Below are 27,020 nucleotides of genomic sequence, written 5' to 3'. Positions count from 1 at the left end.
TTTGATTGATGTGCGCCAACCATTAATGTATTTTATTTGTTCATTTTTTTTTTTTTATAATCGATTCTTGCCTTCAAGAATCGATTCAGTAGATCACAAAAATTAGAATCACGATGCATCGATTTGACGATTATTTTGCACACCCTTATTGTGAAATGAAGATTATTTTACTGTAAAGTTTGAAAAATTATTATAGTTAAAACTGATGCAGACCTAAGCAGAATAGTTACTCATTTCACCTTCCAATTAATGATGCAGGCAAGTTATATTTAAAAAAGAAATAATATAAAATACATAAAAAAAAAAGAATGATTTGTCTTTCAAATTCCTAATTAAACTTCTATGTACTTGTATAGAAAATCACAATAAATTGAGTTAAAAGTAAAAAGTAGATTAGAATAACGAAAAATTTTATTTGAAAATTGTGTAAATAAAGACTTAGTTAAAAAAAAAGTTGTATTACCAACTGCATTGCATTGTATTAATAACAAAATAATAGTAGATGATATCTATTCTCAACTGAATGAATGTCAATGTTGGCTTCAGTCCGCTTCAGATAAAAAGCTTTTTTTGCTAATTTATCAGATATTTGGGTCTGTTTATAATCAGGCAGTTTATGTCATTTGAAACCAAAAATGAAAAAACAAAAACACATTAGAAATTTTCCTTTAACCAAAAATGGAAAAAAAAAACAAAAAAAAACATGATCTCGTTTTAAATCATTTTCGCACTAAAATAAAATGGAAAAAAACAAAATAACAAAACACAAAACGCAGTTCTCATTTTCCCTGATCATATTTTGACAATTAGCAGTTATAAGTGTAGAATTGACCCCGCAATGGCCAATTATTGCGGCCATCTTGGAGAGGTTGACCTGAGAACAGCACAAGAATACCATACGCGGATTCGTCAGTGTTTTCGGGATTTCTAATTAACTTGTTGGTAAAACAATAAAATAATGAGAACAGTTGCCATGGAGATCAGGTTCAAAATGCTTACTTCCCGTTTTGGCAAACTGTGCATAAGCATCCTAGACATTATGAGTAGACTTTGCATTGACTGCTAATTATTGATGAATTGTACATTGTATTTAAATAGTTTGAATAGAGTCAACTGTAATACAATATTCTATAAATACGTTTGAACCAGACCCTGATATATTTCATTATATAAATATACACACATATATGGTTGAAATATAATATTAAATTAAATTAAATTAGCCATCTCTATCTTTCTATATCCTTATGTCTCTCTCGAGATCTACTGTTGAAGGATCTCGTCAATCTCCCGGCTACAAAGAACAAAATTTACAGACTTCTACTCAAGATCAGTTATGGAAATCAATTCAATTCAGTTTATTTATATAGCCCTAATTCACAACACATGTAATCTCAAAGTACTTTACAGAGACAATCCAACTAGCTGCTACAGTCAAATTGATCTGAAGTTTTCTATCTTAAGAAAACCAGTTGATTGCATTGACTCATTGACTCTCTGCAATCTCTCACACCAAGCATTCTTGTAGTGACAGTGGAGAGGAAAAACTCTCTTTTAACAGGAAGAAACCTCCAGCAGAACCAGACTTGGTGAGAGTCGCCATCTGCCGAGGCCGACTGGGGTTTAGTTAAAAGAGTAAGAGATGCAAATGTCAACTGTCACCAGCTCTACAGGCGGCAACATTCAGGAAACACACAGCCAGGCATTTAATCAAAGATTAGAGATCGGTCTTGGTTTTGTGGACTTTGTTTTTTTAGCTTAACATTTGTTTTCTCGTTTTGGTTATATAAACAAAAACTCTAATGAGAAAATGAACCGACTGAATATACACAGACCTATTTGCCATATCTTTGATGTTGCTTTTTTTTATGTTTCCATAGTTTTCTTGCTGTCATGTTACATGCAACTTTATTACTCAATATTCTACATGAGCAATAATTTTCTGATAAAGTTTTAGATATAAAAGCACGTCAGAAACTTCTTTCTCCAGTTGAAGCTGTCTTTTGACATACTTGTGGCCTTCACAGCAAACTATGAGGAATTATTAAACCTGCAAAATGTAACATGAACTGACAGTTCTGGAATTAATTCAGGTCATGTTTTTATTCCCAGCTGTTCTTGGTTCAGTGGGAACCGTTAATGGAGTGAGAATCATTTTCTGTCATCCGTTCTCACCACTTCAACCCTCTTCCCTCACCACTTCAGATTCCCTCGTTTTCATGTCTGCAGTTAGGAAACAGAACCGTGTTTTCTAGCCTCTCTACCCCCCATTTACAGCCTCCTCTTTTCACTCTTGTTTCCTTAAATTCTCTCACTAGGTCCCTTTCCATTCCTCCAACTTACCCCAACCTTCTCTCCAACTTGCCATCTATTCTTCCTCTACCTCACTCTGTCTCCCCGGCCAGCTAACGGAGCGTGAGATTGGCTAATTAACGGCTGCCTGGCGGCCTTGCAAAGAAAGCTGGGTAATTTGGAGAGACTGAAAGTGGAGAGAGGAGTGGAGCAGCAAAAAGAGGAGAGAAGGAGGCAGTGGTGTATCTGTTACATCGAAGCGACCTTCAACTTTTTAGGATTTCCATTTATACATAGGTTTTCCAAAATAGCCCTGTTAATTTCAAATCCTTTGAAGGCATCCGTTTAAAATATTACATTATACTGTATTTCAATATGAGATCAATAACAATTATTAATGTTGATTTAAAAAAAAAATGAAACTACTAATTCATCTAATGAAATAGATTTGAGCTATTAGCTGAGGATATGAAGGTGAATACTTTAAACCTGACACCGTCCGCCTACATCTTAGGCTTTTATTTTGAAGTACCAGAGGAAGTAGTTCTTATTTTGCCCTGAGGAAGACCAGTTAGTAGTAACACAGAATGTTTTCATCCTTTTTTAGGCCTTGTTCCAATACTCACACTTCCACTCCTGTCTCCGACCGCTGGTTGAAGTGTGCAGCGTGTCCCAATTCTACAAAGTGGTCTTTCTCACCACCCCCTTTGTGCCCTTGGTTAACTTTGGTAAAGCATGCATCTAGGCAGATTTCCTTCACATATACCACCCACAATTCATTGCTGTATGCAACATATTTATCCAAAAATGGCAATGATTAAGTTCCTGTGTCAGGAAAATGTGTTTTCAGGAGTACATATAAAATATTTGACTTTATGACTTTATGACTATGACTACTTGACTTTACTAACCTGTATGTTTGAGTACAAAACTTTTCAAAGTCCAAGTTACAACGTAGAGATACAAGTCACTGGCGTAATTATTGGGACATATAAATACCGCCTATCAGTCCGGCGACGAGCAGATAGAGCCTGATTTCAAAGGCTGGACAAGGACAGGACTAACAGGGTCAGCAGGGAAGGTTAGAACTAGAAATAGATTGAAATATTGGTCTTTTTTCTTGTATCAGTTTTGACCGATGCCTGCATCAGGTGGCTGATTCATTAGTGTATTTAGTAGCCATACCTTGAGATCTGGTAAAGCACTCTGACTGTTGCCTGCTATTCATTAATATTTTCTTTGATTTGTGAAGAAATATCTATTTTAGTAAAATTTGTGTTAAAATACACACTTCTTTATGAGTACTAATACAATAACCTCTATTGGCATCAGAGATGCACCAATCCTTGGTATTTCAATTCAATCCGTTACCAAGACCTGGGCTGAGCGTATCAGCTATCCCATGAATCAATTAACCATTTATCTTGACAGGGAATTGAAGCCTTGACATAAACGTTTGAAAAAAGATAAATTAACACAGTTATAAATGAACTTTCTATTATTTATTAAGAAAAAGGCAGCAAAAAGAAACAAAATAGCTCCATGTAAAGTGCACTGGATTGGATCTCTGATATCAAAACACCGATATCCGATCCAGGTATTGGATTGGCGCATCTCTAATTGGTATTGGCCTTAAATACATGTACCAGTCGATCTCTTATGTAGAATAAGATAGCTACAGATGTAATGCAAAATACCCCCCAAAAATGGAATTTTTTAAGTTTTAGTTTTAGAGATACATCCAGTTTAAACATAATAAATCATTAAAACATCGCATTAAATCATCATTCCATCGAGAAAAGCAGCATTGCTTTTCCAAAAAGTTAAATTCTGACAGTCTAGCCCTACCCAGACTGACAAGCTGTCAATACGCAAGGCGTAAGTCAGTCTGGCTTGCCATCCGAATGGGGGCATAGTTTGTCGTTAATATGGGGAATGTTTAGTTTATTAGCGCAATGTCGTGTCATGCCAATTTAAGACCGATCAGTTGGACATAATTGGATTTAAGCCAAGCACAGCTAAATTAAAAACCCCAAATTTTTTTTTTTTGAATTAAAATTTTTTTTAGCTACAACTGTTGGTGAAAAGCCTTAACAGAAGATTTTGGCAGATACACACACACACAGAGTGTTGGACGCTGAGCCACTATGATTGAAAGCTAGGAAATAAGATTTCCAAGATTTCACCATGAGTTCTCTGAAACTACTCCCCTTTCCTTGGAAGAATACCTGGAGACTTCTGCCTGCTTGCACTTGTCTTCACTATTATTCTCCACACATTATATTCTAACACCAATGAACCTAATGTCTACTTCAAGTCAAAAAGTGATGATATACATTTTTAAAGATGTTTGATGATAGTGGCTATCAAATATTTGTTCAGACCTTCTTCTTTTCCTTGCTTCAGTTATAAACTCTGCCGTCTTTGTAGGCCAAGAGAAAACAACATTAAGTCTGTGTCTAAGACTCAGCAAGCAACAAAGCTTTATTTTTTCCCAGGAGGAACAGGATGGTATGCTGTTATTTTTACAAAAGAATTTCAGAGTAGGGAAAAAAAACTGTCACAGTGTCAGAGGCAGTGCATCAAAACCGAGAGAAAAAAAACATCTCTAATGGTGATGTCATCTCCCCACATCTCCCTTCAGGTTTGGAGCATTTGACAGACTTCCAAGAGTGCAATAACATGCCATTCATTCCACTGTAGAATGAATGCTGTGGGTCTACATGTGGTTGCATGTTAAAATAACTCAAAATAAAAACAACTGAGGGGAAGAAAGATTGCATATTTGTGATTATTTCAACTTAAAATCAAAGATAACCTTTAATATATATCTTTCAAATGAGGATCACTTTAAAAGCAGTGGTGCAAAGACCTGATCAGATCAACCCTATGTAAAGGTAATAGACCGCAGAAGGCCTTTCCTGCAGGGTAAGGCCTTACCTGGAGGGCTCTACCTGCAGAAATGTAAGAGATATAAAACAAAGTCTCTATTAACTAAGAGAGGATAGAATAACAAATCTACTTCTTAGGTTTAGCAATTTGAAAGAACCACAACAGGAACAAGCCTCCACAAATCCCGAAAGCATGAAAAAGTGGCAAACTATTCAAGGGGCAATGAAAAAAAGCTGCAAAAATTACTCAACAAGAGCATCAACGACTCAAGATATAGGTCACAAAACAACCCAGAAAAACATCTAAAGCGCTACGAAACTTAATCTCATCAAAGGTCAGAGTTTTATGATTTAGAAGTGGAAATTGACAACAGGAGCCACAAAACAAACCCCCAAAACAAAAGCAGAAATGAAAAGCAACACCCTAACCAGAGTCAAACACGGTGGTGTAATTATGATGCTCTGAGGCTGTATGACTTTGTACCTGCTAAGGTCACCTCCCTGCCTGTGCATCAGTTTTTGACCTTGGGTTATGCGACCCAAGGCGGACCAATAAGTCCACATCAGGCACCATGTCGGTCTGCATATTTAACCACTTTACTAGAGCCAATCAAATAATTGCAAAGATGACTTTTTAGCTTTATGACGAGGAAAAAGAACAGCATTAATGAGCAGGTTTGACACATATAGGCTATGTTTAACTCTTTATAAAGACCTTTCAGACAGACTGCCATGGAGGCAATGACTGTAAGGCGAAACCAAAGCTAATAATCATGTCTGACCTTCTTTCAGTCACCCACACAACACAAGATTCAAGAAAAGCACCAGCTGCTGTGTGGGGGCTTCAGTCTGGAAGTGCTAAGAAGAAATTAACAAGTTAGAAGTCTGAACAATTCACAGAGGGATTTATACCTTAAAAATAAACTAGATGCTTGGAATATATGCTTAAAAATGATTAATTCTGCTCTAAGAATGGTTAAGGATAGAAGACACTCTCTTTAACCAATTTTACTCCCTACTTTACTATATTTTAGACAGTTGAAAATTAACTTTTGAGTAGAGCAATTTGAGAGAAGAAAATAATTTTACAATTTTTGTATAATTACTGCTCTAATCGAGTCGCTCTGTCAGCTAAAGGCATATTTTAGTCTTATACTCCAGTTAACAATTAATTGATTACTAAATTAGTTGGATATGATTTAAATAATCGATTAATTGCAATTAATCTGATTGATTGTTTTAGCTTATTGTATTTGGGTTGGATGTAATTACTCACCCTTTGGTCCATTGCGATCAGCCAATAAGAATGAGGTCAAAGGGGAACTATTGGGGCTGAATAGTTGTTTGGTCAAGCAGTTCCGTTGTTTAGTTCCAAAACGTGGACCATTTACCCAAAGTTGTCCCTTCTCTTTCAGCCTTTCTTTGATCCAAAAGACCACTAGTGCCACAAAATCTTGCAGAAATAAAAAAGGAACTTCTGATTTAGTTGCCAAAATAATAAATTGACTTTTAGCCTTTTGTATCCCCTTTAAATCTCAGGACAAGCAAACTAGGTTTTCAAAAATGCCAAAAAAAACTAGGCTGAATCCCTTATAGGCTTAAAATAAAAAAATAAAAAGAGATTAAACAATTGGTACCTATACTAATAAAGGGGGAGATGAAAAATCCACAGGGGACGGATGGATGGCAGACGGACGATAGATTAGCTGGTCTATGGACATAAGGGATGTAAATCAAAAGCTGGGTGAATGAATAAACGCTATGTGATTGGATGGATGGATAAAGTGAGAGTCACAAGGAGAAAAAGAGAACAAAAATGGGACTAAGACAGGTGGATTGATGGACTGAAGGACAGAAGGTTTGACCGTGGGCTGGTTGAAGGACAAATGGTTTGTAACTGGAAAGACAGACGGATGAACGACAGGCAGGTGATTGGATAGAGGGAAGGACAAAAGGAAATACTGGCAGTGCTGTAACAAATTGGAGACAAATGAATAGAAGATATGGATGAGTGGCACTAAAGAGAGAGTCAAAGAAAGATGGATGCAGAAAAGACTATGAAGCAATGAACAAATGGACAAGGAAATTGTCTCGTTTCTCCAGACCAGCACAACCACAACATAGTGCGTGATGTTCTTGAAGTGCACTAAACATTTAACTTCTTATTCATTTTTATTTTTCTTCATGCCTTGATGTTCAATTCTAAATCTTTTTTGTGATAGTTTTAGTGGTTGTTCACATTTCTAAACACACGCAACTTGAATGTGATTTCCCGTGTGAACTGAGCTAGCTTAAGTGTCCCGCATGCGCAATAGAGGACGCAATGGCGTTGCATCTAGCGGCCCATTTCTTTTCCAACTGAAGCCAGTGCTTTAGCAACACAATCTTCTCAAGATCAAAAAGAAAGACTGCTCTCCGCATTATTGTCTACATTGGTTGTTGTTTTTCTTCCCGCTTCTGCGATGCAAGATGCAGAGTACGGACCTTTGTTGAGTATTGAACACATTCAGGTCGGGTTGAATGCGACCTGACCAGTCAGACACAGGTCGCACTTGAAAAGATCAGATATGTATCGGATGTAGGACCACAAAGGCATGTGGCCTGGGTCACATTAGGAAAAATCGGATCTGTGTTGTTCAAACTGTCACGAAAAGATCAGATACACGTTGAATATGGGAAACAAAAAACCCCCCAAAAAAACAAATCGGACTTGGGTCACTTCAGGCTGCAGTGTGAATGTAGCCTTTGATACACTCAATATGACAACATGATAGAGAAGTGGTTGGTAATCTTTATGAGTAGTTTATTACATAATAAACAAAGGGTTGAATAAAATCATGACAAGAACGACGAATCAAAAGAAACTTAGTGTTTTTTCCATAAGGCTTGTAAATGCAAGCTCTGACAGGAGAGACGAGCATTGTTCTATGCACAGCTGTTCACTTTGTGACTATTGTTCAACATATACTAAAGCTCTGTTCTAGCCTTGTTAAAAAAAAAAAAAAAAAACTTCCAAAGAACAGTCCTACCTGGAGTATTTTGACACTTAATATTCAAAACATACTTCTAGGAACAAAGGTACAGGTTTATGGTGCCACACCCATCAACAGGAAGTATGACAGGAGATAAGAACAACAGAGAACAGGTTGTCTAAGCCTTACTAACAGTAAAAACCACGCCTTTGTTGACCGACATTAGTCCACTCCAGTTGTCTCCATTGGTCTTCTGACCTCTCCTTTAACTGACACACACAAGCGTTTGAAATCTACTTTCTCTGTATACCCTTTTAAACATGTGCTTCTTTTAAGCCTTTTTCCGCTACATGTGTTTTATTGGTAGTTTAAGTGACAGACCAATATTTGGGAGAAGGCAAGGGTTTACTTTTAGCCCTCCTGAGTAAATTTGTCTTTACCAGTTTTAGACATCTAGAGACTGAACTCTTGACTGTCAAATTCTCAAATTTAGGCACAAGTTACTCTAACTCTTTGCTTTCAAGTCTGGTAAGGCCACTAATAGGGTTGCCTCCAGTAGTGCCCTATATTTAGCTCAAGCTTTTAACTAGGAGTATTTCATAGGGTGTACACCTTGGTGTATCACATCTTTAGGCTTTGCACTGCGTAGGGGGGTTGGAACAGCTCCAAATGACACAAAACACATACAGTATGGGTGAGTAGAACGTGATGTAATAACATAAAATCAAGGGCCCAATGTAAAAAAAACTGCGTTTCCCCTTAATAAACCGTTTCAGTGACGTGATCACAACAATCTGCATGAGCAGATCTGTCCGCCCCCCTGCCAGCTCCAAGATCAGGCTTTTCTGAATACCTTGATTGCACGTTGAGCAGCAAAAGTAAAATTTTTCCAACTCCAGCTTCTGCTGGAAAAAACGGGGTGTGCAATTTGTCATTTTCTTTAGTAAAGGCCGTACAATGTATGGCTGTACGCTTTCCATCGCTCCACCCAGCACCCCAACCACGATTCTAGAGAATACAATGGTTACAAGTAGTACAAAAAGTTTATTTTTGGTCTCCAGTGTCTAGAACAACTGTCTAATTTCGTTCGTCCTCTGTATTAGATGAGTAAAAATGCAAATCTGTCTCTGTATGTCATAATTTAGGCTCTAAAGACAATTACTTCTCTTCCATAAAGGCTGGATTTATGGAGTACAACACTGGTATGTGTCCGAACAACAGACTGAGCCACCTGAATTGGGAATTTCTGCTTCTTCTTTAGTTTTTTGTTTTTTTTTTATAAATTAGGTTACTCTTAAAGATAACAGCCTACATTTGACTTGAGTCTAGGGAATTAGTAAAAAGGAGTGAAGATAAGTAGACAATATAGATTTCAGATTTTTTAAGAATAGTTAAGAACCATAATTATCTTTTCCTTCCTTGAATTACACAGTACTTTGCGTCGGCTTGTCATAATATTACAAAAAAATTACATTTCACTAACTAAACATTTTGCTTAATGTAGAACAAAAATCTTCATTAAGAATTTTCCATTTCATCCATGAAAGATTGAAATAAGCTAAATTTATTCAGCCGTTTCTGCACATGTTCAATGGGAGGGGAAACTAGGGTAACTTAGATCTGGATTTGCTCTGTTGGGTAAACCGTGATGGCATAATTTCCATTCTTCAGTAAACTGAATTAACCTTATAACATTTTTTATTTCAGCTTCCCATTTCAATGTACCCAAATAAGTGGGGGTTTTTTGTGATAACACATTATTTGTATTATTTTTTGGTTCTCCATTTAAGTTGTAAAAATGTCTCAAACAGTCCAAAGCATTTCTCACCATTAATAAACAAGATAGTCTCATGAATTATAAACATGTGCACTGTTTATCCGACATCAGTGGTAATCCCTATGGATTGAACACACAATAAAGATGCAGCGGTGAATTTGCTAATAGCTGCAGAATTGAGCCGTTTGCCTGACATACTGAAAAACTGTGAATAGAAATCAACAGATCAAAGCATGAAAGGGAGATTTTTAATTGAATACGAAGATGTGTTGGATAAATTAATAATAACTTAAGTTTTAAGAAAAAAAACTGTCAAAATTTAAGATCATTAGACATAAAAGAAACCTTCCAAAGCATGCATAAGAAAGTAGCTCCAAAACATTGATATCATGAACAAGCACAAATTAAATGAAGATTAGATAAATTCACTGGTGTTTGATCTTCACACCCTGCTTTAAATATACGAGTCCTTATATTCTGTATTCTAAAATGTACAGTGTAATTAGTATAAAACAGCTGTAGGATCTCTGGTAATAATATTTTGATTAAATTATGAGCACTCCAGTTAATTTATAGAGAAAACAAAATTCACAAGGAAAGAAGGAGGGGATCAATCTGATCCGGTATCAGTTCCCATACAAAGGCTGTGATCCAGCCTGCAGACATTTATGATTGAATAATTAGTTAAGTCTTCAGCCTTTGCATGCTCCTTTCCAAGCTTTATGCTAACAGTGGAACAGACTACCTGAACAGAGGCAGATATAATGAGACACAAATTAAAAACACATAAATTCGCTCAGGGGATTCATTCCACAGTTAGCAGCTCTCTGGCTAAAGTACTTTTTAACCACCACCTGCTCTTTGTTGGAAAATATTTAACACTAGAAATACCACTAAGCAAGATGGCAAAATGGAATATTTAAAAAAGACTTTGCAAAAGAAAGCTCATTTATGATCTACAATACAACTAACTTAATTAAAGATTTGAAAAATCCCTCTAATTAAGAGCAGAAGGATTATATAGCCAGGGGGTAAAAAGACGACAGTGAGCTTTATTATTATTATTTTTTTTATTGTTTTTATCTTTTATTACTTATCAAAATAACATATTTAACTTAGTTTTATTGATTTGATTGTGTAAATGTTATTTTTATCCATGTTTTAGCTGTTTTCTTTTTACCCGTTCTGATTTATTTTTTCTCTGTACAGCACTTAGGTCAGCTATTAATAAAATCATTTACTGTAAGATTGTTGATCTTCAAATAGTTCATATAAAAAGTCTATACATCATTAATAGAGTCAAAATGCAATTTTAGGTGTGGGATTGTTGAACTGAAATGAGCATAATTTTTGTTTGAAGGAGCTCCGCTTTATATAAAATTAATAAATATCTTACTTTATTATCCCTAAGTCATATTTTATAATAAAGCATTTTGAACTCATATTTTCACTTATTATAATGGACATTATTATTAAGCAGAGGGTATTGCAATACATTCTAATTAAGACTTTTTTTTAGATTATAGATTAATAGATTAATAATCGGATGGTGAAATACAAGTAATATTTAATAAAGAATTTAAACCAAGTGAAGCTAAAACTGTTCCCTTTGAAGGAATTTTGGATGGAGCATATTCATGGACAAAAAAACGCAATTTTAGGAGAAGGTTCACCAATTCAATTCAGTTTATTTATATAGCACCAATTCACAACACATGTCATCTCAAAGCACTTCATAATTCCAACACATCATACAGTAAAACTGATTCAAATATTTCTATCTTAGGAAAACCAGTTGATTGCATCGACTTACACCAAGCATGCTTGTAGCGACAGTGGAGAGGAACAACTCTCTTTTAACAGGAAACGGGCGCAAAGGGCATCACTATCCCTAAACTTCTAGCTTCAGTCTAACTCAATGAACATTCATCTTCAGAAGATTTATCTTGATTTTACAATTGATCAAAACTGTCAAATTATTGTTTTCTACATTGAACATCATTAGCTGTTAGCATGATATGGTAAAATAGGTTATTTCGATTGATTTTAACACGGAAAAAAACACTAAAACAAGACATTGGTCTAAGACTGAGTAAGCAAAACTTGCTAAAGCATTCATTGGGTTCTGCCTCGTCTGCAGTCAGGGAAGGCCTCACAAATTTGGATATCAGTCCAAGACATTCCAACATGTTAGATTTCCAGGATATCTGGGAAATTGATCTTAAGGACTAAATGGGCAAAAATCAAGCTTATTATTATGCTGTTTGAACCAGCCTCAACATTACCACTAAAGAAGCATTCAACAGTTTTAAGCTGTCTGTGTCAGCATGCTTGGCACAGAAAAAGATTTACAAATAGCTAATAAAGTGATTGATAAGCTAACCGTTAGCCGCTAATTTTGCAAAAAAACTTTGGACCGTCTTTTAAGCTTACTATCTACACCTAAACAAAAGGCTGATTTAGGTGTTTATCCATATCCTCCATTTACTTAACACATGCCTGCCACAGCATCATCTCTGCGGTAAGCAGCCAAGTTGACTTCCCTTCCACAGTGCAGCTGTGTGTGACCTGCAGCAACCATCTAACCCCTGCAGCTTCCCCCCTGCTGTGAGGGAACATGAGTTTTTACATGGAGGTAAAAGAGCTGCACATGCATTCACTCAGAGGTACACAGGTGCAATGATGATTGTTTGCTTATACATGAGGTAATTATGTTACCTGCATGATTCACCCCACCCCAAAAGAAAAAAAGAAAATAATAACCAGCTAATATGAAGAAGATAAAAAAGGTAAAAGAAGGAGGAAGTGGGGAGCTGTTATGACAGATGGGCAGGAGGCTGTAGGAAGCTAAAGCTAATGCCATGTGAGGAAGAAGAGGGGAAAAAGAAAAGATGGTAAACTAAAGGTTGTTTCTCAGATGGTTTCCAAAGCTAAAATATTTCGGTTTATTACATTTCTGCTGTAAGGTTGATTTTTTGATATACTGACACGTTTTTTGTGGACTTTTATGGACCTTTCTGTCTCGGGCACCATAGACCTCCATTATTTGAATGTCAGCAGACAGCAAGAAGCCTCCCAGATCTCCAGATGCATTTGAGATATCAAAAAAGTACTCCAGAGTGTTGTTCAGCATGGGGGTGAGTAGAAAATGAAGGATAATCATGTTTTGGGTGTACTATTCCTTTAATATCTTTATACCTCAACTGCCAAAATGAATAAATCTGCCAATGCAGCTTTATGGGTAATAAAGATCAAAGTTTATGAACCAAGGTGAAGGCAATCAATTGCTGTATAATAACAGTGCTAATGCTCATTTTCACTTTTTAAAATGAATTTCTGCTGCAATACTCCATCGTTAATGAATGGATGACGCCAAGATCATTTTATGAAAGATATCTCTACAGGGGTTAGGTTGTAGATATAGAGCTTGCATATTCCTATCTTCAGGTACCACAGAATACATGTCAAACTAAATGATACTACTCATAGAGTATCTAGGGTTTACTATTTGTATGTCTTGTGTCATGTCCGTTGGTTGCGCTGTTCTTTTTACATAACATGTAGCAGACTGAAGATGTTTTATCGTTATCTCCCTTTTATCTCCTCTTTCATCTTTTCTCCTTTTTTTCCCCTATTTTCCTTTCCTGTTCTACCTACATTGCAGTTTCCATATAATCTGTAAAACTCCCTGCATAATTATAATAAAGCAATTTATATGCATAAATCAAGCGGAACACTATGGCGATAGCCGTACTGCTCCACTTGTGAAAGTGAAATCTGTTAGGCTCTTTTTGGCATCAAGACAATTATTGCCACAAAACCAGACAGGACACTAAAAAATATATAGAGCTTGCACGAAAAAAAAAATGGATGCATGGCCTAAGTAGCCAAGGAAATGAAAGGATGACCAACAAATGGATATGTTTAGATAGATTGAACAGATGGAAGTATGGGTGGATTACAACAAAAGGATAAATTGTATATGTTCAAAAAGATCAGATGGGGGCAGGATGATGGCTGGAAACTGGATGGAAAATTATGAGCTAGATACGCAGCTCTATGATTTTAAGTAGAACTAGGTTTTTGTTTTCCTTTATTTAGATTTTTTTAACCTAGAAATAACTGAATATTGACGTTTTCTGACAGGTTAGGATAGAACCATTGATCAACCTTCCATGATGAAGTTTCAACACTAAATAAGCAGAACTTCGACGAACCACAAACTCTTAATTTAGCTATCTGCAGAGAGAAAAACAGAAATACTAAACTAAAACTGCACTCTCCTTACTCCCAAAGGCTTTTACCCACAATTCATCTTCTCCCATCTGACTAAAACAATCTGCAATGACAGCAAACCGACGGTAAAAAAAGCATCAACATTAGAGATAAACCCGTTCTCACGTTGAGCACAGGGATAATCCTGCATTTAAAGCCAATAATAAAAAGTGAAACACTGCTGAGAAGAATCTATTGCTTGTATAGAGGCAGGAGTCCCAGCATCGTTATGAGCAGATCTGCTGACAGGTTGGCAGGTGAAGAGCTCAGAGGTAATGAGTAGAAATGCATCATGTGTTTGTGAGGTTCTGAGAGGCGGCATTTGCTCCCGATTGTTTTCAGGAGCAAATTTCCTTGTTAATAGGAAACAGTGTTTCCTATTAACAGGTGTGCGTTCATGTTTCCTACCTTTCTGACCGAGTGCTGCGCCGGTTCTTGTTGAGGATCCAGAGACGCTGATGGAGCACTCCATCTTGGCCGTTTCCCACGGATACACACTGGTGGCGTCGGAGTGGATGGCGATGGAGAATGACGGGCCTGCAAACACCGAGCGCACGGCTTTCCAGTGAGCTTAACATTTAACAACAGGATCCACACATCAAAGGAAGTGATCAAAAAGATTCATTTAAGCACCGAGATTTTACCCAAACCCACGTAGAACTTTAATTCATTCCCCTGAGGCCAAAAAGCAGATGTTTAAAGCGTAAACACCATCTTAAAAAGGCAAAAGGCACAGCCGGTGATTTCTCTGATATTTAAAGAAAAAGCTGAGCTTTAAACCAAACATTTCATAAACAACACATTCATATTTGACATTTAGACGCCTTAAACCTTGCAAAAACCTGCAGAGTAACAGCTGTTTGCGGATTGGCTCTCTATTCTACTCATGCTTTAAAGTAAATTATTCAATGCATTTTTCTTTTGGCCTGCCATGTGCTTCAAGTGGATACTCCCAGTGGAAGGAGCATAGCAGAGTGCAGCCAAGTCCGCCCAGTCGCACATTGAAATGTGTTAAAAGCCGCGCTGGCCCTCAGTGCTTAAAAAAAAACAGGCTGTAATGTTGTGAGAAGCTTATATTTCTGTTTGTTTAGTATTTTTCTGCTACATTTTGTGGGACCTCACATCATCAGATTCTTTTATTTACTTTTTTTAAATCAAGAGGAGGAGGTTGGGAACCGATCTGAAGCATCTTGTCCTTTTTTCCTAAAAGCTGCGATTTCTCATTTTGCTTTGGATGCTGGTCGATTTAAACTGCATGTTTGTGGCTACAAAGGAACCATATATAAAGCAGTGTTGCACCGATACCAGTATCGGGCGGGGCACCGATCCAGCAACTATTCAACTATTGTCACCCATTCCAGGTAGGCAATAAAAAGTTCCACTGGATTCATTTTGTATTAGCAGCTTGACAAAGCCATGATGGCAATTATTTTAAATCCAAGTAGTATGCAGTTCTTCATATACTCACACATCAATTTCAAACAGATGGTATCGCTGTGGTATCGGCCGATACTGCAAAGCCAGGTATTGGGTATCGGGGCCAAAAAATGGCATCAGTGCAACACTAATATAAAGTCCTGCTGCATCTATGAGGTATAAGCATCTCTAATAATTGGATCAGGAGCAAAGGTGAAAAACTAAAGTTTTTCCACCTTTGCTGAACATTTTGGGATAAAGGCTCAAGATTCATGGCCAGTTCCTCAGTCTTGTAAGCAACTTTAAGCATTCAGTCTGCTGAGGTGAGTGAGTCGTCATTAGTGCAGACAGTAACTTTAATTCAAAATTCATAAAATACTTTAAAGCGAAAATAAATCTTACAGTAACTCTCATTTTTTTAACCAGTTGTTGTAGGTGTTGATAGCAGTTGGTAGGAGCGATCTCCTGTAGAGGTCTGTCTTGGACCGCTTCTAGGAAGCCTCTAACTGAAGACACTTAGTTTTTGTTTAAAAATCTTCATATTGTTTCTATTTACAGTTCATATCAAGTTACAACTTTTATATTTGAAAAGAAATTCCCCAATGCGGGTATTATTTTTGCAAAATCTACAAAACCCTTTTAATGTAAAAACATGTGCTTATTAAACATATCCAGTCTACATATATCATTTTCATATATCAGCTGGAATTGGTCCTACTAAACTAGAAGTCTTATTAGTTTCAGGAAAAAAAAAAACCTTGCTATAGATAGATAGACAGGTTGGGCTACGAGTCGTAACTGTTGCCCAAGTCAGCTCGTCCTCCAGTAGTTTGTCTTTAAGTGTTTAAGACAGTTAGGTTGGTGAGAACAACATGAGGAGATAAGTTCACCAATCTCTCACAAAAAGTCTGATTTTCTTGCATAAAATTCACGATTNATTTTTGCAAAATCTACAAAACCCTTTTAATGTAAAAACATGTGCTTATTAAACATATCCAGTCTACATATATCATTTTCATATATCAGCTGGAATTGGTCCTACTAAACTAGAAGTCTTATTAGTTTCAGGAAAAAAAAAAACCTTGCTATAGATAGATAGACAGGTTGGGCTACGAGTCGTAACTGTTGCCCAAGTCAGCTCGTCCTCCAGTAGTTTGTCTTTAAGTGTTTAAGACAGTTAGGTTGGTGAGAACAACATGAGGAGATAAGTTCACCAATCTCTTACAAAAAGTCAGATTTTCTTGCATAAAATTCACGATTGAGCTCATTTAGGCATGTGGAGAAATGTTCTAAGAGGGCCTCTTAGGGACTCTGCAGACATGTTACCAACATGTCTGCAGAGTCAAAGAAAATAACTTAAAAGCTGCAGCACCGATCATGTCCCTTGTCTAAACAAAAGTTGATCATAAGAGTTAACCTGTTGTTTTTAATTAGGACAGAAATACTTTATCGCTTTGTCTTACATCACAGAGCTACACTTGAGAGTATTTTGTTTGCATCTGGTTTTATAGAACAACAAGAGGTAGATCAACATGGAAAACATCTTTCCAGCCTCTGATTGTCGTTTACTTTGTTTCATTAAATCAATTTACCCATGACCAGCTTTTTTTTTTTATTCCAGCTAATAATTAGCCTCCCCACAGCATGATGCAGCCACCACTGTTTTTCTAATGCATTAGTGTGACCAGGATTACCGACAGGCAGGTTTTTTTTTTCTTGTTTGTTTGCTGCATCTCCTAAATGGTTTAAAGCCAACTAGCAAAGTACTTTTTGTGGCCTTGTTTCTTCCTTCTCCGCTAAATATTTCATTAAATGTAGTTTATGCATGTAACACAGACCCTATTTAATCGTTTGTCATCAAATAAAAGATTAAATTCATATGTATAATATATTATATATGGTAGATTTAATCCAATTACGTAGTTAAAGATATCAAAGCCCTACGTTCCATTTCTATTATCTTTTTAAAAAATAATGTTCATTAGTCAAGCTTTTTATGTAATGAAACCAGGCTGATTGCATTGAGTAATTCACTTTGCAGCAAGCCCTCATGCTAGGCATGCACATGGTGGCAGTGTAAAGGAAAAACGCATTTTAACCAATTTAATTATCTGCTTTTTCACTAATATTCTCCTTGGACCAACTTCTTTTGAGGACATATCTAAATAAAACCTGGAAGTTAATTTTATTATCTGCATAAGAGCAAAGAATGCCAAAAAAACAAAAAAAAAACAGGGCACAATCTTTTTTATTCTCATTTACAAATGTTGGCGTTCCTACTTTGCTCCCACCTCATATAAAATCCAAATAAAACAAAGCTAGGACCCCACGCGAAAGGTTTATGTCGAATATGAGACTTTGCATTCCCACATAAGCTAAATGCACGAGCAGGACACAAGACAACACCTCTGGAAAATTCAACATACAGCTGGAAGAATGGAGGAAGAAATGCTCAAAACAGGGACGAGTGAGCAAGCTGAGCTTCCATCCCTTGAGGCAGGAATATGGGGGCTCTTAAACTGCTCAGATTGCAGCTTGCCGACTGTCGGTGTGGGTGTGTTTGTGTGTAAAGTGGGCTTTGTTGTGTGGGGTCAACTTAAAATATTCGACTTGGACACACACTCAGACACTTGAAAGATTCCACATATACTGAAGAGAGCAGAGACAGAAAAAGAAAGCAGCGGTGCAGATCTTCGAAGCCGGCTGATTGGCCAAAGGGCTTCACTTTGAAGATGTCCCAGAGAGAGAGGAGGAGGAGGAGGAGAGGTAGAAGAGCGACTGAGTGAAAGATGGAGCGGGACAAAACGATGAGATATACGTGAGGCTTAAGGCTCCTGCTCTCCCCAGAGAAAGTCCCAAAGACGGCCCTCGATTTATCATCTGGTTTTCCACATGTTTTATACCAAGCTGTCATTTACCCACCCGCCTTCAGCGTCATTACTCCCCTCCTACAGCCCTTAAGCGTCTTTCCCTCCTCCAAATCTCTAAGATAATTCAAAACATGGCATCTTATGTGTAGGAACTAATCTGGGACACAAACGGCTCCAAAGCAGAGTTCTGACATGGAGCAAACATATGAAGCATGTGTCCTTTTCTAAGGCCTGAGAGAGAGCAACCAGACATTAGTGAGGTTTCTAATGATGCTACTCCCACTTCAGACATACTTCACCATCTCAAACCCTTTTAACCCTTTAGTATCAAGCTTTACGAATCACTATATTCTCTTATTTTGTTAGTTTCAGACAAGTAGCAGAGAATAAATAGAAATCTACCTAAATTTATATGAATAGAGCCAATGTAAAAGATCACCCACATAATAATGTCAAAAACAAAGCTGGATAACATTAGTTTAAAGGTGTTTTTGTAGCTTTTCAATTGTTGACATCAGCTCCTTTAATATAATTTGTTGAAGTATTTGAGCCCAAATTTCACAAATACTGTCTAACTGTAATTTTAACAGTAGATCAAAAAGCTGTAGCATAATGAGACCAACACTGTCTGGAACTTGGAGATGGTGCGACATAAACACCAACTAGGTGTTTCTGATAAGCTGCAAAAATTAAAAAACACCCAAAACCAAATGAAAGAGATAAAAAGCTGCAAACAAAAACGGTGCAGTCAACAAACATGGAGGCAAAAAAAAGTTAAAACAAAAGAAAATGCTGAAAGTACTCCAGACCATAGAGGGAATCAAACAAAAAACAAACCATATTGGACCAGGGCCTCCGTACAAATGGGAGGTCAAGCTTTAATGCAGTTTCACTATCAGATCCGTTCCCGGAAGCACGATCGGTAGCATCAGTTTATTTGCGCATGTGCAAGCAGATATTCATCCAGGTCCCAATAAATAATGTAATTATTAGGGGTGTAAATCACACCCATCATGGCGATTCGATTCAGTATTGATTTTCTGACCCAACGATTCGATTATTTTCCATTCTAAAGAATACACCACGATACGATTTGATTTGATTAATTGGTTCATTGTTTTTTTATTTATTTAGTTTTTTTCCTTACAGGTTAAATAATGTTTCAAACTTGAAATAAATCAATGAAAGCTGTAATATCGTTATACATTTTATTTGAGAAATAACAGCAAATAACAAGTAGAAAAGTTGTACTCCACCTAGGCCTATTAAAACCTCATTCACTGAAAATAATAATGTAATAGTTATAGATTCTGAAAAGCTTTGCATCAAAAAATACTGCACAAAATCAGTGCAATGAGTTCAATTCAATACCTCGACGTCCCCGCCCCCTCCGCAGACGCTCCGCTGCACCTCTCCCAAATTGTAGCTGACTGCAAACAGTGCAGCAGACAGGAGGCCGGCTTGTTTTGTTTTTATGACCGAAATTGCGGAAAACAATTCGTGAATTTTGACCCGCTAGAAGAGCGAGGTGCGCGAGAACGCTGGGACCCTTTTCCACCTGGATCCCTGCTCTCTAATGTCCCTCCGTAGTTGGACAAACTCGCCCCTTCTTCATCACCGCCTCAACCGTATCTAGACCAACAGCGTGTAGCACAGACCACGCTTTAATATTGTGCATAAATAAAAAATGTCTGCGTCAAGCTCACTGCGACAAACTGCTGTAAGAGTATAACCAGGAAGCGAGGTAGGAGGGCAAAATAGGTTTAGCGCCACCGCAGCACGGGAGGGAGAATTACGCCCAGGAGCAAATGGATAAAAATAGACTGGCAGAAAAAAAACAACAAAAAAAACAGGAATCGATTCTCTTGCGGACGTGTCGTTGCATCGGATCGTCGGCTGTTGGATCGATGCATCGATACAAAACAATTATTATTTACACCCCTAGTAATTATGGTACTAAAAGTACCCATTTCTATCCTTAACCTCTTAATATCCACCACTTCTGGAAAATTTGCCTATTTTACATACCCAAAGCCCAAATTGCACGCATGATACGTTATTTGAAAGTTAACACCTTCTAGTTTCTGAATATATACATGAAAATTGGATGAGTAAAACACCCAAGCTGCATCAGTTCAAACATGACTCAAAGTTGTCTTTTTTCAACAGCAGTGATAAAAACATGCTTGCTTGTTGTGGCTACATTTCTACATGCTGCTATAATTGTGCTTTGGTGCTGTCCATAAAATGAACAAAGTGGTTGAATTGAGGAGAATCTAAGCTTTCTAACAGTGTCTAACATGTCGGTTATATTTGTAAACATTTTACCAGTGTAATTTTCATGCATTCTGAGTTATTATTTGTAAACGCTTCAAAACCGGTGGGTTTTGAGAGGTTAAATCCCTAGAGAATGCTAATAGAGATCTTTAAAGAAATTATTTATGACTTTTCTGTGACAATTGTAAGCTTTTTACATTTATTCCGTTAAACTGCTTGTCTAATGTCATCATAGGACATGCTCGGAGTAGTCCGGGAAAATATGATTAAACAATGTTTATCTGCTTTTTTCTTGTTTCTTTCTTTAAATTATGCACTATTTACAATAAGGTTAACATGAAAGGAAAATATAAAACTAAAAAAGACACTATTTATGTTTAAATTCAAAGCCGTAGCGTAGGATCCCACTTTTATCACAGATCAGTGATAAAACAGAAAGGATTTTGATGCATTTGTTTTCTTATGAAATACATTATCAACCTATAACACATCATAGTTTAGTACGCTTACTATTTTTAATGGAAGGAAGAGCTTAATTACGGTCTATTTTGAAAAGTAAAATCGAGGGCAACGCGGATTTATATCTGGCGGCGCGTGCGCAAATGAGCTGAAGGTACGAATCGTGCTCCCAGGACGGATCGGGTAGTGACATGCAGGATTAAAAAAATAAAAATAAAAAATTGGAGGAAGAAAGGGGAGGTGTATCTTTTAGTTTATTTTCAAAAACAGTGTCACATCAATATGGAATAACATCATGGTAAAATATATATGAATAACACGTTGCTCCAATATGGTTTGTTCTAGGTACGTGTGTTTGCAGCTCTTCTTTTTTTGCAGTATTTATCTGTTGCATTTGTCTTTTATTCTTGTGTTTTGAAATTTGCATCATGCATGTTTTTGCAGCTCGTTCCGTGCCAATTTGCACCATTCCGCCACTGTAAATATCCAACATGGATGCACCTTTACTAAACTCCAAATGAATCAGTTAAATGAATAAAGAAAATGCTCAAACAAAACCTGTAGTAGTGAATCATAATGCACCCATTCAGAAGATAATCGCACAAAAAGACATTCAAATGTCATTTTATGGAATGCTTTGGCTTTCTTAGAACCCAGAGATATTTTCGCTCTTCTCTGGTCATTTTTACATCAGCTGCTTTTTTTTCTTCTTTTTTTAAAGCTGCAAGCATAACTTAAACCCGACGTAAAAACAGCTGCAAGTAGTAGACTTGATTTGCTCATATATAGTATGCAAAGGCTGATGTGAATGAAGCAGATGCAACATTTATATGGCTGCTCTCTATCATTTTTATCTGTCAATTTAGGTCGACAAACTGAGACTCAATCTTTTTTTTTTTTTGTTTATCTTATACCTCTTCTTCCGTCGTTTCTGTCTTCGTTCTCCTATATTATTCTGATTATTTTTACCACCAAATACAATAAATCTCCTCCTTTTGTCCTCCTCGTCCACTTCATCACCTCCTAGCCACACATCTAGTTCCCAACTTCCCAGTTAGATCAAAGACAATAAGTAGGCCAGCGGCAATGGTGGGCGTCAAAGGGCTTTAGGTGTGTGCAGGATTTTTTTAATTTTTTTTGCACATTATTATGAACTTAATGTGACTCATGAGTAACACAGAGTAGGTGGGGAATGTGTGTCCGTGAACGTGTAATGAGAAATCCAAAATCTGAGAATGAACCACTCCCTGATTTCAAAATAAAATAAAATTAAAAAAATAAAATAAAATGCCTACTTTTTTTTTTTGGTTTTCTTTTAAGATCCAAAATTGGAAACGAGAAGAAAAAAATGTTTTTTAATTCCAAAAGGAAAAATACAAAACAAATTTAGAGTTCTTTTTCTTCTGATTAAGCTCCCCCCTCCCCTCCCCTCTCCTCTCCTCTCCATTTTGTTTTTGGTGCAACCCTGAAGCAGTTGAACACCAGCATAGAAAGACTTTGCACCGTTCTTTTTCGGCAGAACTATTATATTTAAATTAATTATTTCCAGTTTTCCAATTTCATTTTCAATAAACAAAACATTGCATTGAAATAAAAAGCAATAAAGATCTAATGGACAAGCTCCTTTTTCATTTTAGAATTGAAAAATTGGAGACAGGTCGAATTTTATTTTCGAGATTGGGGTTTTAAACATAGGTTCAAAACAAAACAACAAAAAACAGGCTTGTTTTATATTTTTTTTCTATTGTTTTGCAAACAATTTATTTTCAGATTTTAGATTTCCCGTTTCAAAACCAAAACCGAACCTCCAGCGTGTACACGGTCCGACTTGTGTGCTTTTTAAGAGAAAGGAGATGCTTCTGTCGCTCCTTCAACAATAATTTAACTCCTTGACTTTAGAGTCATTAGTTCAATCACAAATAATGTGAGGAACTTTATGAAAATGGACAAGAAAACTGTAAAATGGCCTTGGACAAGAAAACTGTAAAATGGCCTTGGATAATTGATGAATAGAGCTGCAAAAAGGAAAATATTATATTTGATCAGATTTTATTGAATGGGACGAAAGCAGATGGTGGCTTTGTGCTGGACCCTGCTTCTCCTACTATTAATTTTCCAACTAAGATTGAAGTCTTTATTAGTGTAACAAATATGTAGCAATTATTACTGGGTCAAAAGTCAAGTTTTTTTGCGCCCTGCTTTGTAATAAATCAAATCTTCTAAATGCGGCTGGCCGTGTAGAAATATAGACGTTTTGCTTTGACTGTAATTGAAGTAAATAGATCAAAATATGGGCAGATTTTCTGCAAAGATCATGAAAAATTGTGTACACTGAGGGAGTGGACATGAAGAAGGTAGCTTGGTGATTTAGATTGAACAAATAACAGATATTTGCACTTGATTCCAATTCTACAAGCAAGTCCAGGTTTGAAGTTTGTGTAACCTCCATTACTCCAGGTGACTAACCACTTAGCTAGAGGTGCCGTCATGGAAATGGATGATTTTATTGAGAGGGAGAAACATTAAAAGATTGAAGATGGTTATGAACCAACCTTACTGACTCCTTTTGGCCATTAAAATAAATTTACTGCCATAAAAACAAACTATTTAACAATATGGTTGATAATTTGGTTTTTACAATAGACTGAATGAGAGTTTTGATGATAAGGTTTCCAACACCTAATCCGGTGGTCCGGTCCAGAGTTTCCATAGACTTCTTAACACTTTTATCAATTTCATTCACTGTTTTGCCCAAACCTCTTATCTTCCTTTTTTTTTTTTTATATATCAAAATGGATCTCAACTGGTTTAATATCTATTGGCTTTGTCCCACTTCAATATTTCTGTCTTTCAGTTTTAATAATTCTATGAAGTATGAGTTGCTTTTTTGTTAATATCAAAATAGTTTTAGAATTTTAGCATCACAGCATACATTTAAAATGTACTTGTGTACATTTTAAATAGAAAGATTTTTGGTTCCACTAAACTTTCCACTGAAATGCTGGGATGCAGCTTGAAGCCAACTTCCTAAGTAAAACTTGCTGTTTATTTCCGCCATGGGGAAGCTTTCATGTGCATGGATATGAAAAAGATAACCAACATTTTATTAGAGCAAGTCATTTTTCACTAATCTATGAGAGACCAGTTTAAAAACTTGATTTTGTTCTTATATAGCTTAAATCTGTGTGTGGCGTTAAGCTAAACGATTAAGAATGAAAGTTTTTTTAATCTATTCAAGGACTTTTCATGGTATTAGAACAGATAAAAGTGTGAGCTAGGAAGAAAATAACAAGAGAACAAACATAGACGCACCGTTTTCTTGAAAGTCGATTTCAATTTTGTTTGACTCTGAATTGGCAGCGGTCGTCCAGGACTGCTCAGGATGCTGTTTGGTGAAGGCGGTGACGTCGCACCAGTAGTAACCCCTGTCGGACAGCTGGACGCCCGCGAGGCGGAACTGGAACTCTGTCGCACCAGTTTTAGACAGAACCAAACTGTCTCTGTTGAAACAAAATGAAGGAACTATTAAAATAGAAAAAAAAAAAAGGAACTCATGCTTTTTTTCCAAAGAGGGACTATGTGAGTACCTCCTGTTCGGGTTGCTGTGTTGCACCACGTTATCAGGGCTGAGAGACATGATGGTTTTCACGCTGGATTCCAAGCCTTCCTGTGATTTGATGTAGACGGCATAACCGATCCAGTCACCGAGGTTCTGAGGATAAACGGTGCAGTTCATCTCAAAGGTAGCCCCGCCCACTGAAGCTTTACGAATGGGTTTGGCGACGATGTTCAGAGTCGGACCTGAAAACACAAGCAAGCGTGAAAATGATGACCTCAGAAGAAGAGGTCACAATATTTCTAAGTTCCAGAACTGTCCTTTTTTAAACACTAAAATGTTCAAGTCTATCATTAAAGGAAGTAAGAAATGAAGGATATAAGGAGGGAAAGTGGGTTAAAAAAAAAAAGAGAGAGGAAACAAGAATGGAATTGCTTTTCTGTATCATTACATTATTTTTACATATTTCCCCAGACCTTGAAAACTGTGAAATCAAGACTTCAAGACTAAAATGGACCCATTTTTCTTTCTGGCACTGACACAGACAGATCATAATACAACAGTTACATCATGGCCCAATTAGTGAACTAGGGTCACAAAGTTCTAGGGCGAACAGGAAGTAAATGTGTGCGTGTATTGTTGGTAAGAAGCTGAGACAACAAGCGGTTCTTTGTTGGATTTTCTCTTTGAAGTCTGAAAAGCAGTCTAAAGAATCCAATCTGAGGAAGTGACTTCAGGCCCTGCTGTGAGCGTGATATTTTTATTCATTCACCTAAAAGAAGCAAGTGACATGTCTGTGCTGAATTGATGGTACTGGATGTTTTTTTGTTGAAGCTTGCTTACTCTTAGTGTCCCAGCGTAGGGTCAGCGGTGAGCTTTTGACCTTGGTGACATTCACTACGTCCCCCTGGCTGCTAACACTCCAAGCAGTAACGATGCACACATACTGACCCATGTCGATTTTCTGTGGACAGAAAAAACAAACATCCTTCTAGTATAACAAAATTTGCCATCTTTTAATTATCAGGCTCCTCTCCTGTGGAGCCAACTACCAGTTTTAGTCCGTGAGGCAGACCCACTGCCTACTTTTAGGGTTAGGCTTAAAACTTTCCTTTTTGATAAAGCTTATAGTTATAGTCTTAAGTTATGCTGCTATAGGCTTAGATTGTTGGAGGACATGGGGACCCTTTTTCATCATTCTTTCTCTATTCTCACACTCTGCTGATTGCTCTCTCTGCTTTTACTCATAGTAGCTTCATCTGGTCTGTTCCTGTTTGACTGTGACACCATGCTGTGCTGCCGCCATCAACACCTTTGTTTATAGATGTTGGAGCTAGGCCTGTTTTTCAGTGTAGTTGCCAGTCGCTGTTTGGTATCACTGCTTCTTTTTCTATGTCTGCTTCTGTCTCCTTGAACTCCAGTCGGCCTCGGCAGATGGCCGCTCACAACGAACCTGGTTCTGCTGGAGGTTACTTCCTGTTAAAAGGGAGTTTTTCCTCTCCACTGTTGCTACAAGCATGCTTAGTGTGAGGGGTTGCCTTCGAGTCAATGAGTCGATTCAATCAACTGGTTTTCCTTAGATAGAAACTTAATCAATTTGACTGTATGATCTGGTTTAATTGTCTCTGTAAAAGTGTAAACTATAGTAGTTTTTAATATAACTAATAGTTTTTAATTCTGTATTTTAGGATCAAATCTATTTAATACTCTGACCGCACCTCATCAGAAAAAAAAAGAACAAACAATAATAGAGTTGTATTTTCTTACCTGTGTGCGGAGGAAGCGCAGTTTGAACGTGTCGGGTGGGACTCTGCTCAGGCCCAACGCGCCGCTATCCAGCCTGTTTTTGTACGTCGAATCGGACAACAGGTTGCCGTATCCGTCCAAGGAGCCAATGAGCTTTGGGGGCGGAGTATTAGCCCCCTTATCTATGGATGATAAAAATCAATAACTGCACCTAGAATTCCTTTTTTTTTATTTTTTCCCTTAAGAGAATCAATGTCTATTTAGTACCAGGAAGACTGGTGTGCTCCCAGCTGACACCCAGTCTGCCGCCTGGCGGTAACTTGGAGATGTTGGTAACATCACAGGACAGCTCTATGGGTTCGCCCGTCTTCTGGGGCTTCACGGAGGCTTCCAGGGTCAGCGTGAAGTTTGGCTCTGAGGAAAAAAGTAGAGGAAATAAAAAATTGAGCTCAATTACATTATTTAGCCACAATCTTGCATATCCTTCAC

General features: G+C 37.1%; 1 protein-coding gene across 1 annotated transcript in view; it reads right to left on the bottom strand.

The window, feature by feature from the left end:
• The window catches only part of ptgfrn (prostaglandin F2 receptor inhibitor), a 95,911-nt gene that overhangs the window by 20,020 nt on the left and 48,871 nt on the right, over window positions 1-27,020 (bottom strand). Inside the window, exons 6-11 of the mRNA XM_015403705.1 lie at window positions 26,799-26,945; window positions 26,553-26,713; window positions 25,629-25,749; window positions 24,817-25,030; window positions 24,542-24,729; window positions 14,616-14,744 (exon numbers count right to left, since the gene is read on the bottom strand). Of these exons, the coding sequence (XP_015259191.1) occupies window positions 14,616-14,744; window positions 24,542-24,729; window positions 24,817-25,030; window positions 25,629-25,749; window positions 26,553-26,713; window positions 26,799-26,945 (960 nt within the window). The remainder of the gene's footprint in view (window positions 1-14,615; window positions 14,745-24,541; window positions 24,730-24,816; window positions 25,031-25,628; window positions 25,750-26,552; window positions 26,714-26,798; window positions 26,946-27,020) is intronic.

The sequence above is a fragment of the Cyprinodon variegatus genome, unplaced genomic scaffold, assembly GCF_000732505.1.
Source record: "Cyprinodon variegatus isolate N-32 unplaced genomic scaffold, C_variegatus-1.0 Scaffold1546, whole genome shotgun sequence".
Lineage (NCBI taxonomy): Eukaryota > Metazoa > Chordata > Actinopteri > Cyprinodontiformes > Cyprinodontidae > Cyprinodon > Cyprinodon variegatus.
This window is presented reverse-complemented; position numbering and strand designations above follow the sequence as displayed.